The 12,237-nt window shown below is 47.8% G+C and overlaps 1 protein-coding gene across 1 annotated transcript in view; it reads right to left on the reverse strand.

Annotated features, from left to right (window-relative positions):
• Window positions 1–12,237, reverse strand: part of LOC142443391 (adhesion G protein-coupled receptor E4-like) — a 46,205-nt gene that overhangs the window by 13,410 nt on the left and 20,558 nt on the right. The window contains exons 6-9 of the mRNA XM_075545007.1: window positions 8,662–8,846; window positions 6,099–6,266; window positions 4,896–5,090; window positions 2,611–2,846 (exon numbers count right to left, since the gene is read on the reverse strand). Coding sequence (XP_075401122.1) covers window positions 2,611–2,846; window positions 4,896–5,090; window positions 6,099–6,266; window positions 8,662–8,846 — 784 coding nt within the window. The remainder of the gene's footprint in view (window positions 1–2,610; window positions 2,847–4,895; window positions 5,091–6,098; window positions 6,267–8,661; window positions 8,847–12,237) is intronic.

Consider the following 12,237-nt stretch of genomic DNA (forward strand, 5'->3'; position numbering starts at 1 on the left):
GTGGCTTCTTCAGCTGCAGAGTTCTGGCTCCATCAGCCTCTCTCCATGTGTCTTCTCCACAGGTATGTCTCACAGGGAGTGAGAAGACAGAGAGTGTCTCCTGTCTCCTAGGAGGAATATCAGACTTTCTAGAATCCTCAGGAGAAGGCCATGCCCACACAGAGGCTGTATTGTCTATATCTTGATTGACAGGCTAGACTCTACCCCTTCACTCAATCCTCAAATTGACATCAGATTTTGTAACTACCACACCACTTCTTCCCCATCCTCATAATCATTGCCGTTTGAGCCTGTCATTCCAGCCTGTGTGCCAGTTCCTCTCCTTGAGGTCTGCCTTGTTCTTGCTGACCTTTTATTTTACCATGCATGGTGATATCCTTTTCCCAGGGACTGGTCTCTCCTAATGACACCTCCAAAGTAAGTGAGGCGAAGTCTCGCCAATGCTAGCTTCTGAAGAGTATTCTCGTCATACCTGATCTAAAACAAATTTCATGTATTCTTCTGGCAGTTCTTGGCACAGCAGGTTACCTGATAAGCTGCAAAGGGAGAGGTCACCAGTTTGAAACTTCCCACTGGTCCACAGGAAAAAGATGAGGCTTTCTATTCCTGTAAACATTCACAGTCTCAGAACACACAGAGGGAGTTCTACTCTGTCTTCTCAGGCCACTATGAGTCAGAATAGAGCCGATGGCAGTGAGTATATATATATAAAACATATTTTCTTTACATTAAAATATGGTTATGACAAAAACAATGTTATGTGAAAAAGAGTAAAAGTGAAAACCTAAGCGCAGCCATATAAACAGTCAGCACTAATTAAGGATATACTATATGCCAAGTCCTGTGACCCCAAATCCTTGTACTCTGGCATGACTTATATTGGCTAAGTTAGTGTAACTTACTCTGAAAGGACACTTGATATTATGACACTAGTAAAAGTCACAATTAAGATATCCCCAACGTTCAGTGGGCAGAAGCGCTCCCATACTCATGTTGTATCCCAGAGCTTGAAAACAATGACCTGTGGGCCTAATCCAGCCCAGTGCTAGTTTTTGTAAATAAAGTTTTATTGGAACGCAACCACACCCATGCATTTACATTTTGTCTGCGGATGCTTTCCCACTACACTGGCAGAAGTGCGTACTTGTAGGAAGACCCACAAAGCCAAAGACATTGACCATGTGACCAGTGGTGGGATCCCTAAAATTTAACAACCAGTTTGCTGCCCTAATGACTGTTTTAGGTTAAAAAAAAGATATACTGAAAGACTAGTTTATAATTTCAATCTGAAAATAATACCAGAATGAAGGTGTTGCACGGTGAAAAAAATGTTTTTAAAGCATAAAGAATATAAATCTGTGATTTCCACATTGGGCGGCTGCCCAGACACCCAACCTTTGTGAGAACCTTAATGACAAGTGCCATTTTAACAACCAGTTCACTGAACTCAACAACAACAACGAAAAGATATGGGTTCTGCCGAATCAGTGCAAAACGGCTGGAACCCACCCCTGCATGTTGCCCTTTGTGGAAAACATTTGCCAGTTCCAGATCCGCCCTGCTGCCTACTGCACCCGCAGGATCATTCTGGTGCGGAGGGTTCAAGCTCAGGACATGGCAACTCCTTTGGCTTCAAGGACAATGCCACACATGTTATTTCCACACATACACACCTACCTCCTACCCTAAGCCCTTGTCAGGATATCAACTCCTTTAGCTAACTCTTGTTTACAAAGCTTTTGCAGCGTCTTTATTGTTGCTGTTAGTCATCGCCGAGTCTGCTTGCATCCATGGTGCCCCTGGTTCAGCAGAAGAACTACCTCATGGCCTGGTCCTGTGCCATCCTCACACTGGTTGGCACGTTTGAACTCATTGTTTCAGACATGTGTGGTTTGAGTGCCTTCCAATCTGGCGGGCTCATTTTTCAGACTATATTGTTGTTCTTCGTAGGATTTTTGTTGGCTAATTTTCAGAATTAGATCTCCAGATGTCTTAGTCAGGAATCTCTGCTACACCCTTTCATCACGGATGACTTTCCTGGCATTGGAAAAGCCTGAGAATAACCGATGGGGTTCAGTTCTCTATAACAAACGGGGTTGCCATAAGGCAGAATCGCCTTGATGACAGTAGGTTTTGGTTTTTTTCTTTGTTGGTTTGCTTATGTTTATCTTCAGAAAGAGGCTCCTGCCGTCATCAAAGCCTCCGAGGAGTCCAACTCCACAGATGCTGGAAACCATTGCTCCAGGGATTTCTAAGAGAAAGTGGGATTCTGGCTTAAAAAAGAACTTGCTTAAACTATAACTAACAGCTGAAAAAGGATTGAGAAAATTGTTTTCTTTAAAGTTCTAATCAATTAACAGTTCGGTACTCAGTGTCTAACTAAAAGGTGGGTGGTTCAAACCAACCCAGGAGCAGTGTGGAGCAGTGTGGAGGAAAGGCCTTGAGATCAGCTTCCTATGAAGAACTGCTCCAAGGAAAGCAACTGAGCTGTTCTACTCTGTAACACCCGGGGCTGCTAGGAATCAGAACAAGTGGACAGTCAGAGGTTGAGTTTGGGTTTATTGATATGGACACCACTCCCACCACAGTACATGCACTCATCATGCTTACTGCTTAGATGTTCCATAGTTTCTGTGCCCGGCACCTGCAGACACAGCCACGATGACAGCTGGGATCCCATATCCAAAAGAGTACATGAACTTCTTGTTGAATCTGCTCGCACTGGTGTAGTTGGCCACCTTGAGGTTCCTGACGGTGAGGAAGAGGTGCAGCCCTTCCAGGAACATCCAGATGAAGGAGGCCAGGTAGAGGTAGTGCATTGCTCCAGCGATCACGGAGCACAGCACCTGGAGAGGGAGGAGCATTGAGAAGGTGGATCAGATACTAAGCACTCAGCAGCTAGCAGAATGGTCAGTGATTCAAACCACCCAGTACTCGATGGGAGAAAGATCTGGCCATCTGCCTCTGGGAAGATTATAACTTGGAAACACTATAGGGCATTTCCTGGTGGTATAACGGGTTACCCATTGGGGAGAACAACTAGAAAGAAATTCAACAAGAATACAGGTCTCAACAACACAGTGAACCAACTTGACCTCGTAGATAAATGCAGAACAGTTTGCCACTGCCTCCTGTCCCACACCCCCCAAATGCAACACACATTCTTTTCCAGGTCATGTATACTCCAGAAGAGAACGCATATTCATTTACAAAACAATCCTCGGCACATTGTAAAACATTGACATAATAGAAAACATCTCAGAGTTTAACACTATAGATGACAACAACAACAACAACAACAACAGGAAGAGCAGAGAAAAAGTCAAATACATGGAAAAAGAGTAATACCATTGTGGTAGTTACTTTATCTGTTGTCAATTTGGGACTTGAGAGGATTAAGAGTGAAGGGGTGAAGCCTAGTCTGTCAACCAGGCCATGGCCAATGAGGCTTCTGTGAGGGCATGGCCTACTCCTGAGAATTCTGGAAAATCCGGCATTTCCTCTTTGGAGGTGGGAGACACTTCTCTCTCTCTCTGCTCACTCCCTGAAGACACTCTACTGACAAGACTCATGGAACTACACTAGTGTCTTTAGCTGAAGAAGCCGCATGGAGACCCCTGCCAACGCTGAGATACTTATGCATCCACTGGATCCGAAGACTTTCCACCCACTGGCTTGTGGTCGTCCTGCATTCAACATCGTTGCATGTGTTTTGTGAGTCTGAAGAGGACTTTATAGGTTGATATTGGACATATGGGATAATATTGGACTTATGGACTTGGGCTGGACTGGGTTGGGATGCTTTCTTAATGTACAATTACCCTTTATATAAAACCATGTCTTATACACATATGAAAGTGTGCATGAATTTGTTTCTCTAGTCTACCTGGACTAATACCACCATGTTTTAAAACTGTGGAGTAATAGAAAAAACAAAATGGGATATTAAAAAAGAAAAACAAAACTCCAGAGACAAAAGGAACGAACACAACAGACCCAAACATTTGGAGCAGAGGCAAAGCAGTGCTCAGAGAACAATTTATAGCAACAAATGTGCACATCGAAAAAGAAGAAAGAGCTTAAATCAAAGCCTAGCTGTCTAGCCTGTTCTAGCCAATGGAATGTGAGAGAAGAGTCCATAAAACCTTCCCTCCTCAATGAATGTACAAATGTGCGTTACACAGTTGATGTAGGTATGGATTGGGATAATAGTTGTATGAGCCCCTAATAAAATGATTAAAAAAAAAACACCTCACCTCAGAGTTCCTTCCTCTTGGCTCAAAGGGAAAGAACTCTGAGGTGACTTTGGAAGTGCTACACAGAATATGGCAGAGCCTCCCCTAGACTGAGGGTGAGGATAGACAGATGTCTGCAAACCTGTTGCCCCCCTCCCATCTCTACTGATACATAAATGAAAATTCAACTATGATTGTATGAAGCACAGAGTGGCACAATGGATGGAGACTCATCTAATCCAAAGGTTAGTTGTTGAAATCCACCCGAGGTACCTCAGAGGAAAAACCAGGTGATCCATGTCTGTAAGATCATGGCTGATGAGAACCCTGTGCCCCGCAGTGCTATTCTGAGATACACGGGGTCCCCCGGTGTGGGGATCTGCCTCCATGATATGGGGAGTTGCACCGAGACGCTGACATGTTGGGGTTTTCTGTTACAGAAGCTAGTGTTGCCCAATCTAACGCCATCCTCTCAGCCCTTGCCAGGGGCCTTTCAGAAAGTGTGGGTCTTGTTCAAAGTTAACTTGGAGCAGAGTGGAAATGGGGACTCTGGCTTTCCCCCTACACCCCTCAACTCTGATTCTGGCCTCTGTCCCCACGTCTCCGCAGACAAGATGGTGAGGTCTGATCACAACAGAGGTCATTTGGAAGAACTCTTACCCGAGGCTCAGTTTTGTCCATCCCCACGAGGAAGAGCAGGTGGGCCAGGAAGAGGCAGAGCGAGAGCTGCAGGTGGATGGAGGTACTGGTGTTCTGGATGGGTCGGCACAGGAGGAAGGTGAGGGCCGCCAAGAGAAGGCACAGCAGAGAGAGGCTCAGTCCCACGCAGGTGATCACACCCAGCACCAGGTCTGCCTGTGAGCCAGGAAGGGAGAGATCAGTCCATTTTTCAACTCAGACTCTGGCCCTGGTGACAGGTCAGATGGGCTGTCCAGCCCAAGGGTCCAGAAGGACAGTTATTGGGACCCCCGTGAGACTTATTTCCCATCTTACAGTAACCAAAGACACGGTGGGTCAGTGTTGGCTGCTAGCCGTAGATTGGTAGTTTGAACCCACCCAGGGACTGTGGGAGAAAGACCGGAGAATCTGTTCCTATAGAGACACCAGTCCTGGAGACTCCACAGAGTAGTTGTAGTCAGCCACATGGGGTCGCTATAGCCCGCCCCCCCCCCTAAAAAAAACAACAACTCAACAACACCTAACAAAAGTCAAAACCCAACAATAGCAAGAGATGCAGGAGCTCTGGTGGCATTGTGGGTTATGGGTAGGGCTGCTAACCACAAGTTCAGTGGCTTGAACCGAACAGCCGTTCCCTGGGAGACAAATGAGGCTGTCAGCTCCTGCTAAGATTTACAGTCTGAGAAAGCCAGTGGGACAGGTGTACCATGTCCTATAGTTGTGGCTACGAGTCAGAATCAACTCAGTGGAAATCAAAACTCAGTGAGTTTGGAGATGGGCTTCTGAAGTAGTGGCTGCAAACGAATTAGCGCATCAGCGCCCCATGATGTGTATTGGTTTCCATCAGGGGTCCTGGTGGCATAGAGGTTATACATTGGGCCGGTGATCCCTGGGAAAGAGAACGGTTTCTACACCCATAAAGAGTGGTCTCAGAGACCACCAGGGGAAGTTCTACCTGTGTATAGGGCCATTATGAGTTGGAATGACTTGGTAGCAGTGAGTTGTTTTTTTTTAATTGGTTCCTATTGTTTTGTTTTACTTGCTCACCCCCTCTACTGGTGTTTTCGGTAATCACCGCCCAAGTAAGCTACTAGAGCTTGAGTCTCTATCTGAGATTTGAAAGGATGATGTCACGGCTCACTGGACATGGCCAGGCTCACAGGAGCAGATCAGAAATCTTGGTACCTTGGGATCAAGAGCCATGAGGACGGCGAAGCTGGACAGATGGAAGCACCGGCATTTGGTGAAAGAATCGTTGCCGCTCCAAGGAGAGCAGCCCTCTGTTGACCAACCGCCTCCGTCCTTGGATTCTTCCCAGGAGACACACAATGGTTTCGCTCTCGCTTCCACAGGCTGTAAAAAGAATATTGCGGCAGTGATTCCCTGCATGGTTTATGATCTGAGTCTTGTCGGTTCCTCACAGACGCACTGGGTTGGAGCCTATGTTAGGAAATCCCACTGCCTTGAGCACCTGTGTGGCGCCCTGGTGGTGTAGTGGTTAATTGTTGGACTGTGATCTGCATGGTCGCCAGTTCAAAACCACCAGCAGCTCCATGGGAGAAAGACTGGGCTTCCTACTCCTATTGACAGTTACAGTCTTGCAAACCCACAGGGGTCACTGCGAGTCAGCATGCACTCTGTGGCAGTGGGTGAGTTTGAGTCCTTGCTGAGAAGAGCTCCACACTTTCTTCACGTTGCCCTTCTCTGTTCATCTCAGTGCCTGGGGTTTGACCCTTATGAACTGCCTCGCCCAAGCTCCTTCCTGCCAGGCTGGCTCTACCATTATGGGTGATCCTGAAGGGAGATCATTGGGAAAGAAAAGGGAGTTCAGGTTCTTCTAGGTCATTTCCATCTTCCTAGGAGCCCTGGTTGAAGTTGCCAAGAATTTTGTCTGCTTCGGATTCACAGTCAGTGCTCATGGATGCAGTCAAGAGCTCAAAAGACACGTTATGTTAGGCAGATCTGCTGCACACGACCTCTTTAGAGTGTAGAGGAGCATGAATGTTACTTTGAGGACTAAGTTGCCCTTGACCCAAGGCATGGTATTATCAATTGTCTCCACTGCATGTGAGAGTTGGACATTGAATAAGGAAGCACAAAGAAAGAAAATTCAATGTGTTGAATTGTGCCGGAGAAGATTGTTGAAAGTACCTGGGACTGCTAAAAAGACTAACCGATTGGTCTTGGAAGAATTATGTCCAGAGGGCTCCTTAGAGACAGGGATGGCAAGACTTAGTCTTACATACCTTGGATGTGTTGTCAGGAGAGAGCAGTCACTGGGGAAGGACAACATGCTTGGCAGAGTAGAGGGGTGGCACAAAAGAGGAAAGCCCTGCGTGAGACGGACTGGCACAGTGGCTACAGCGATGGTCTCAGGCGTAGGAACAATTGTGAGGATGGTGCAGGACTGGACAGCATTGAACTCTGTTCACTGTGAGTTGGATCAGACTCAATGGAACATCCAACAACATCAACCTTGATACAGGTGCCATGGTGCCATGACTATTATATGTTGGGCTCCTAACTGCAAGATCAGTGGTTTGAAACCAACCGCCAGCTCCAGGGAAGAAAGACGAGGCTTTCTACTCCCATAAAGAGATGGTCATTGTCAGTCAAAATGGACTCGATGCCAGTGAGTTTGGTTTTGGAGGAACCCTGAGGATGCTGTTTGCTAAGTGAAAGGTTGGTGGTTCAAGCCCACCAGCAGGTCCTCTGGAGGAAACTGAGACTATGTGCTTCTGTAAATATTTACAGGCACAGAAACACTATGTGGGGTCTCTGTGAGTCAGAATTGACTCAGTGGAGTGGTTTTCAGGAACACACATGCACACACACACACACACACACACACAACTGTCTATATATTGAAAGCAAAAGTGGCTTGTGTGTTGTTTTGATGCTGGAAACTCTGCCACCTGCATTTCAGATTCTAGCAGGGTCTCCCATGGTGGAGTTTTCAGGGGCTCTTCACACTAAGACACACTCAGGAGAAAGGCCTGTCAACCTACTTCTGAAGGTTGTTGTTAGTTCAAGCCAAACTCATTGCCATCGAGTTGATTCTGACTCACAGTGGCCCTACAGGACAGGGTAGAACTGCCCCTATGAGTTTCCAAGATTGGGACTCTTTCCAGAATAGCCAGCCTCATGTTTCTCCCACAGAGCTATTGGTGGGTTTGAACTGCCAACCTTATAAGCAGCCCAATGTACACTAGGGCTCTGTTGTTCGTTGGTTGCCATGGAAACAGCCACATGTGTAACAGAGGTCCGTCCAGGCCGTCTTTAGGATCTCTGCTCACAAAGGGGCATCATGTTTGGTCATTGGAGGGCCAGCGCAGGTGCAGGGAACCCTGAGTGAGGTGGATGGACACAGTGGCCACAATCTTGAACCCTCGCAGGCTAATGAATCTGAAGCTGGCAGGGAGGGCCAGGCTTTCCTCTGTCACACACACTCACCCTTCAAGGGAGCGGGGCTGTGCAAACAGTCAGCAAGCTCAGCTGCTGAGGGTACTTGCGGAGGCTCTAGGCCCCATAGAGGGAGGGCCCTTGAGAAGAAAGGTCTCAGGATTGACTTCCCAAGAGCGAGATGGAGCCCAGTTCCACTCTGACCCACCAGGGGCCGCTAATCACTCAGTGGTCAGGCAACGCCAGCTGCTTTGGTTTTTTTAGGGGGTGGGGTGAGGGGTGCTATTTGTTTATTTGTATGTTTGTTTTTTTTTAATAGAACTAGCTGCTGATTTTGCGTACTCACCTGCGCATGTTTCAAGGTCAGGACCACAGGCTCGGTTAGATACGTTTTGTTCTTCAAGCCAATCGTGCCACTCACGATATCAGAGTTCAGCTTCACTTCCCGAAATCCTTTCCGGTCATTGAAAAAGGAAGCGTTGAGAACGTCCCCCAACTTTTGCATGGCTATCAACGAAACAGCGCTCTGATCTGAAACCGGAGAAGGGAAATGACTTCATGGGATTTCCATTGCTTGGAGAGAAGGGACCCTCATGTCTTCTGTGAGTCATGAGGAGTCCTACCAGTGGTTCTCAACCTTCCTAATGCCGCGACCCTTCCATGCAGTTCCTCATGTTGTGACGCCCCCAAACCATAAAATTATTTTCGTTGCTTCTTCATCACTGTAATTTTGCTACTGTTATGAATCGGGCGGCCCCCGTGAAAGGGTCGTTTGATCCCAAGAGGGGTCGCGACCCACAGTTTGAGAACCACTGTAGGGAAACCTGGTGTTGCATCAACAATACCCACCAGGCACTATGCTCCTTGTGACTGGGATCCAGCGTACTATTGTATACAAAGCATATGATGGTGATGGCACTGTGGGCGAGGCCTTCACCAAGAGGTCAGTGGTTCCAATCCCACCTGCCGTCCTCCGCCCCCCCCCCCCCCCCGCCCCCATGGAGAAAGATGGTCCAGCCTCACCCCACCTTAACGAGCTAGCTGCAGGAACTCTATGCCTCGTGCTCACCTCTCTGCTTGAATTGGTAATTAATGTGCCTGCCTTTGCGTTCTCCCTGCGAAGCCGTGAAGCAGTGCAATGATTCTTAGCCTTCTTCAATGTGAAGAAGTTAACTAGGTTGGCGGCAAAATACGTGCCGGATGGTTTACAAAGCCACTGAGAGGATCAAATCCCTCGAGAGGGAGGTAGACAGAGCAGAGCAGACACTGGAGGTGCTCTATCTCTGCGCTGCTGTGAGTCAAGCCGACCGTTGTGGAAACTGCTCACTCAGCCTGCATTCATCCTTACCATTGCCCCTGTGTCTTTTTTGTTGCTTAAACCTGAAATGTTCCAAGTGACTTCTCTAAACCTGGTGTTCCAATACCTATCGTCCAGGAGTTGCACTCCAAAGTGGCTCAGTCCCAAGGGGACTCTCCATGACCCGAGATAACAAAATCTAGGAGATGGAGCCTTATTCTGGATGACTAAGAACGAGCAAGATAAGCCCTCCCTGAAGGCGGGCACTGCCTGACTGAGGCTCTGTGACCACAGGCCACCAGGGCGGGGGTCATGTTGGCTAGCCCTGGGAGGGAAAGGCAAAGCGCTTGATATTCCTCTCCCAAAGCGCACCCCCCCTGCGTTTCTTGAGTGTGTAAAACAATCCCTCACCTCTTTGTTGAGGAGGTGGTGAGAAACACCCGAAGCCCACCTCCTTTGCTTCAGCCATTCAAGCTGTCTCCTTTTCAGAATCTTATCTCTCGGGTTATTTTCAACTCCACATTGGAGGCAGGCAAGCAGGGGTCTGGGGATTTTTTTTGCTTTAACAAAAGTAAAGATTTACCATCTCAGAAATCCTCTATAGGGCCAGGATAGACTCTATGGAAGTGGGGTTGGGTTTTGCTGTTGTTGGCACCTTCTCAGAGGTATCTGTGCAACACGTGGTGATTAATGTACTTTTAATAAAGGCGTTTAGGGGTCTTGACACAGCAAGTCAGAGTCATTAAGGCAAGAAACCAGCCCTCAGAGGGGCAGCTATGGGATGAGGAAAATCATACATTTCCACCTTCCATCTCAAATTCATTCTAGGGATATCATGGAAAAGACAGGCACGCAGGACAGCCCATTCCACGTAATTGGTGTGCTGGCTTTTGCACGGACTCTTTCTCTCCCCCGCGTCTGTCCCTTCAGGCCTTGCATCACTGGCCCTCTGTCCCCGTATCTCTCTGACTCCCTATAACACTATCCCTGTCTCTATGACAGCTACTTCCAGTCGGCCATCCCTCTGACTCCCATTACCTCTGTGGTCTGACCCTTTATACCCCCTTCTTTATGATTCTTACCTCCCTTCTTCTATACCCTGAGTGGTTCCGTCTCTGTCTCCCTTCCATCTTCTCATCTTTCTCGGGTTCCTTTACATGTAAGCATCATTTATTCACACAAATCAAATACATTTTGTATCATGGAGCAAAAACACACAAAAACGACTCACACTCTCTGCCATCCAGATGACTCATAGTGACCCTCTGAGACAGACTCGAGCTACCCCTGTGGGTTTCTGAGACTGTCACTCTTTAGAGGCGTAGACAACCACATCTTGCTCCTAACTACATCTTGCTCCTGCCAAGCAGCTGGTGGTTTAGAACTTCTGACTTTGTGGTTGGCCGCCCAGTGGTAACTGTGAAGCTCGGCATCAGGGGGGAACTAGCAAGCTCCAGACCTGTGTGGTTTGTAAGGGTCCAGAGATAAGGCCAGCTCACAGTGGCACACAGTAGCAAAGAGTGAAGCTACAGTTTTATTAAAGCATCGAGTCACTTCCAAAGAAATGAAGGGAGTCCCTTTTGAAAGCTGAGAAGGGACTCTCTTAAGCATACACTTGGCTTCTGGAGGAAATCGGTGGTGGGGGTTGGGGATGGCGGTGGCCTAGAGAGTTGAGGAGGGACATTACCCAGGGGAACCCTTTTGGTTTTCAAATAGCACTTCCAAAGGGGAGGGAGTTACCACTTTGCAGATGGTCAAGCAACTCCATAATGTGTGACTCAATTCATCCTTGAGTCTCAAGGCTACATTTCTTTTGGCTGCTGCTCTGGGCCAGCACGTCTCAGAATTCTCTTCAAGGCCAGGCCTATGTTAGGATTTCACCAGGGCCTGGCTTCAAAGGTTAAGGTGTTCCCCAGGACAGTTCTCACCAAGCTCTTTGTCCCTGAATTGTTCTCACAGGGGCTTTGGCTCTTTCCCTGAGCAGTCAGGGCAGAAGGCCCCATTCTGTTCCTCTCAGTAACCACCACAACATCGGGGCTCCTGGAGCAGCATGGCGGGGGCGTTCCTGAACCCAGAATTATTTTTGGGGCGCAGCCATCTCTTTTGTATGATTTTCTCTCTTTTAAGATCAACTCATTTGAGATCCTTTCTTCTCCACTGTCATTGCCTAGACTCATAGCAGAGGAAGTGGGGAGGCAGACAGTCACAGGGAGGTTTCCATAGGAAGTGCAACAGCTCTGTACCTCTCTCAGAGTAACCAGGTCTTTCTCTCGGAAGTCTTTTATAGTCATTTCCTCAAACATTTGCTGAGAGACGAATCCAGGTTATGGGCATTTCAGATACAGCAGCGAACCAAACCCTGCCATCAGAGAGCTCACGTTGCAGTGGGAGAAATGGACAGCTAAGAAAGAAACAACACTTTAAATATAACTACAAGATGCTTGAGCCACAAAAGCAAGGCATTGTGAACCAAGGCATTGAGCACACAGAGATGGTAGTTAGCAGTGAGGTTCCCGGCCACCTGAGCTCACAGAGAAAGGGTGAAGAGACCTTTGAAATGGACAAGGTCCTTCCTCCAGGCACCTCAGAGAAAGCTTGTCGCTGGAGCTGGTGCTCGGAATCCAG

Source organism: Tenrec ecaudatus, chromosome 1 (genome assembly GCF_050624435.1).
Source record: "Tenrec ecaudatus isolate mTenEca1 chromosome 1, mTenEca1.hap1, whole genome shotgun sequence".
In the NCBI taxonomy this organism is placed as follows: Eukaryota; Metazoa; Chordata; class Mammalia; order Afrosoricida; family Tenrecidae; genus Tenrec; species Tenrec ecaudatus.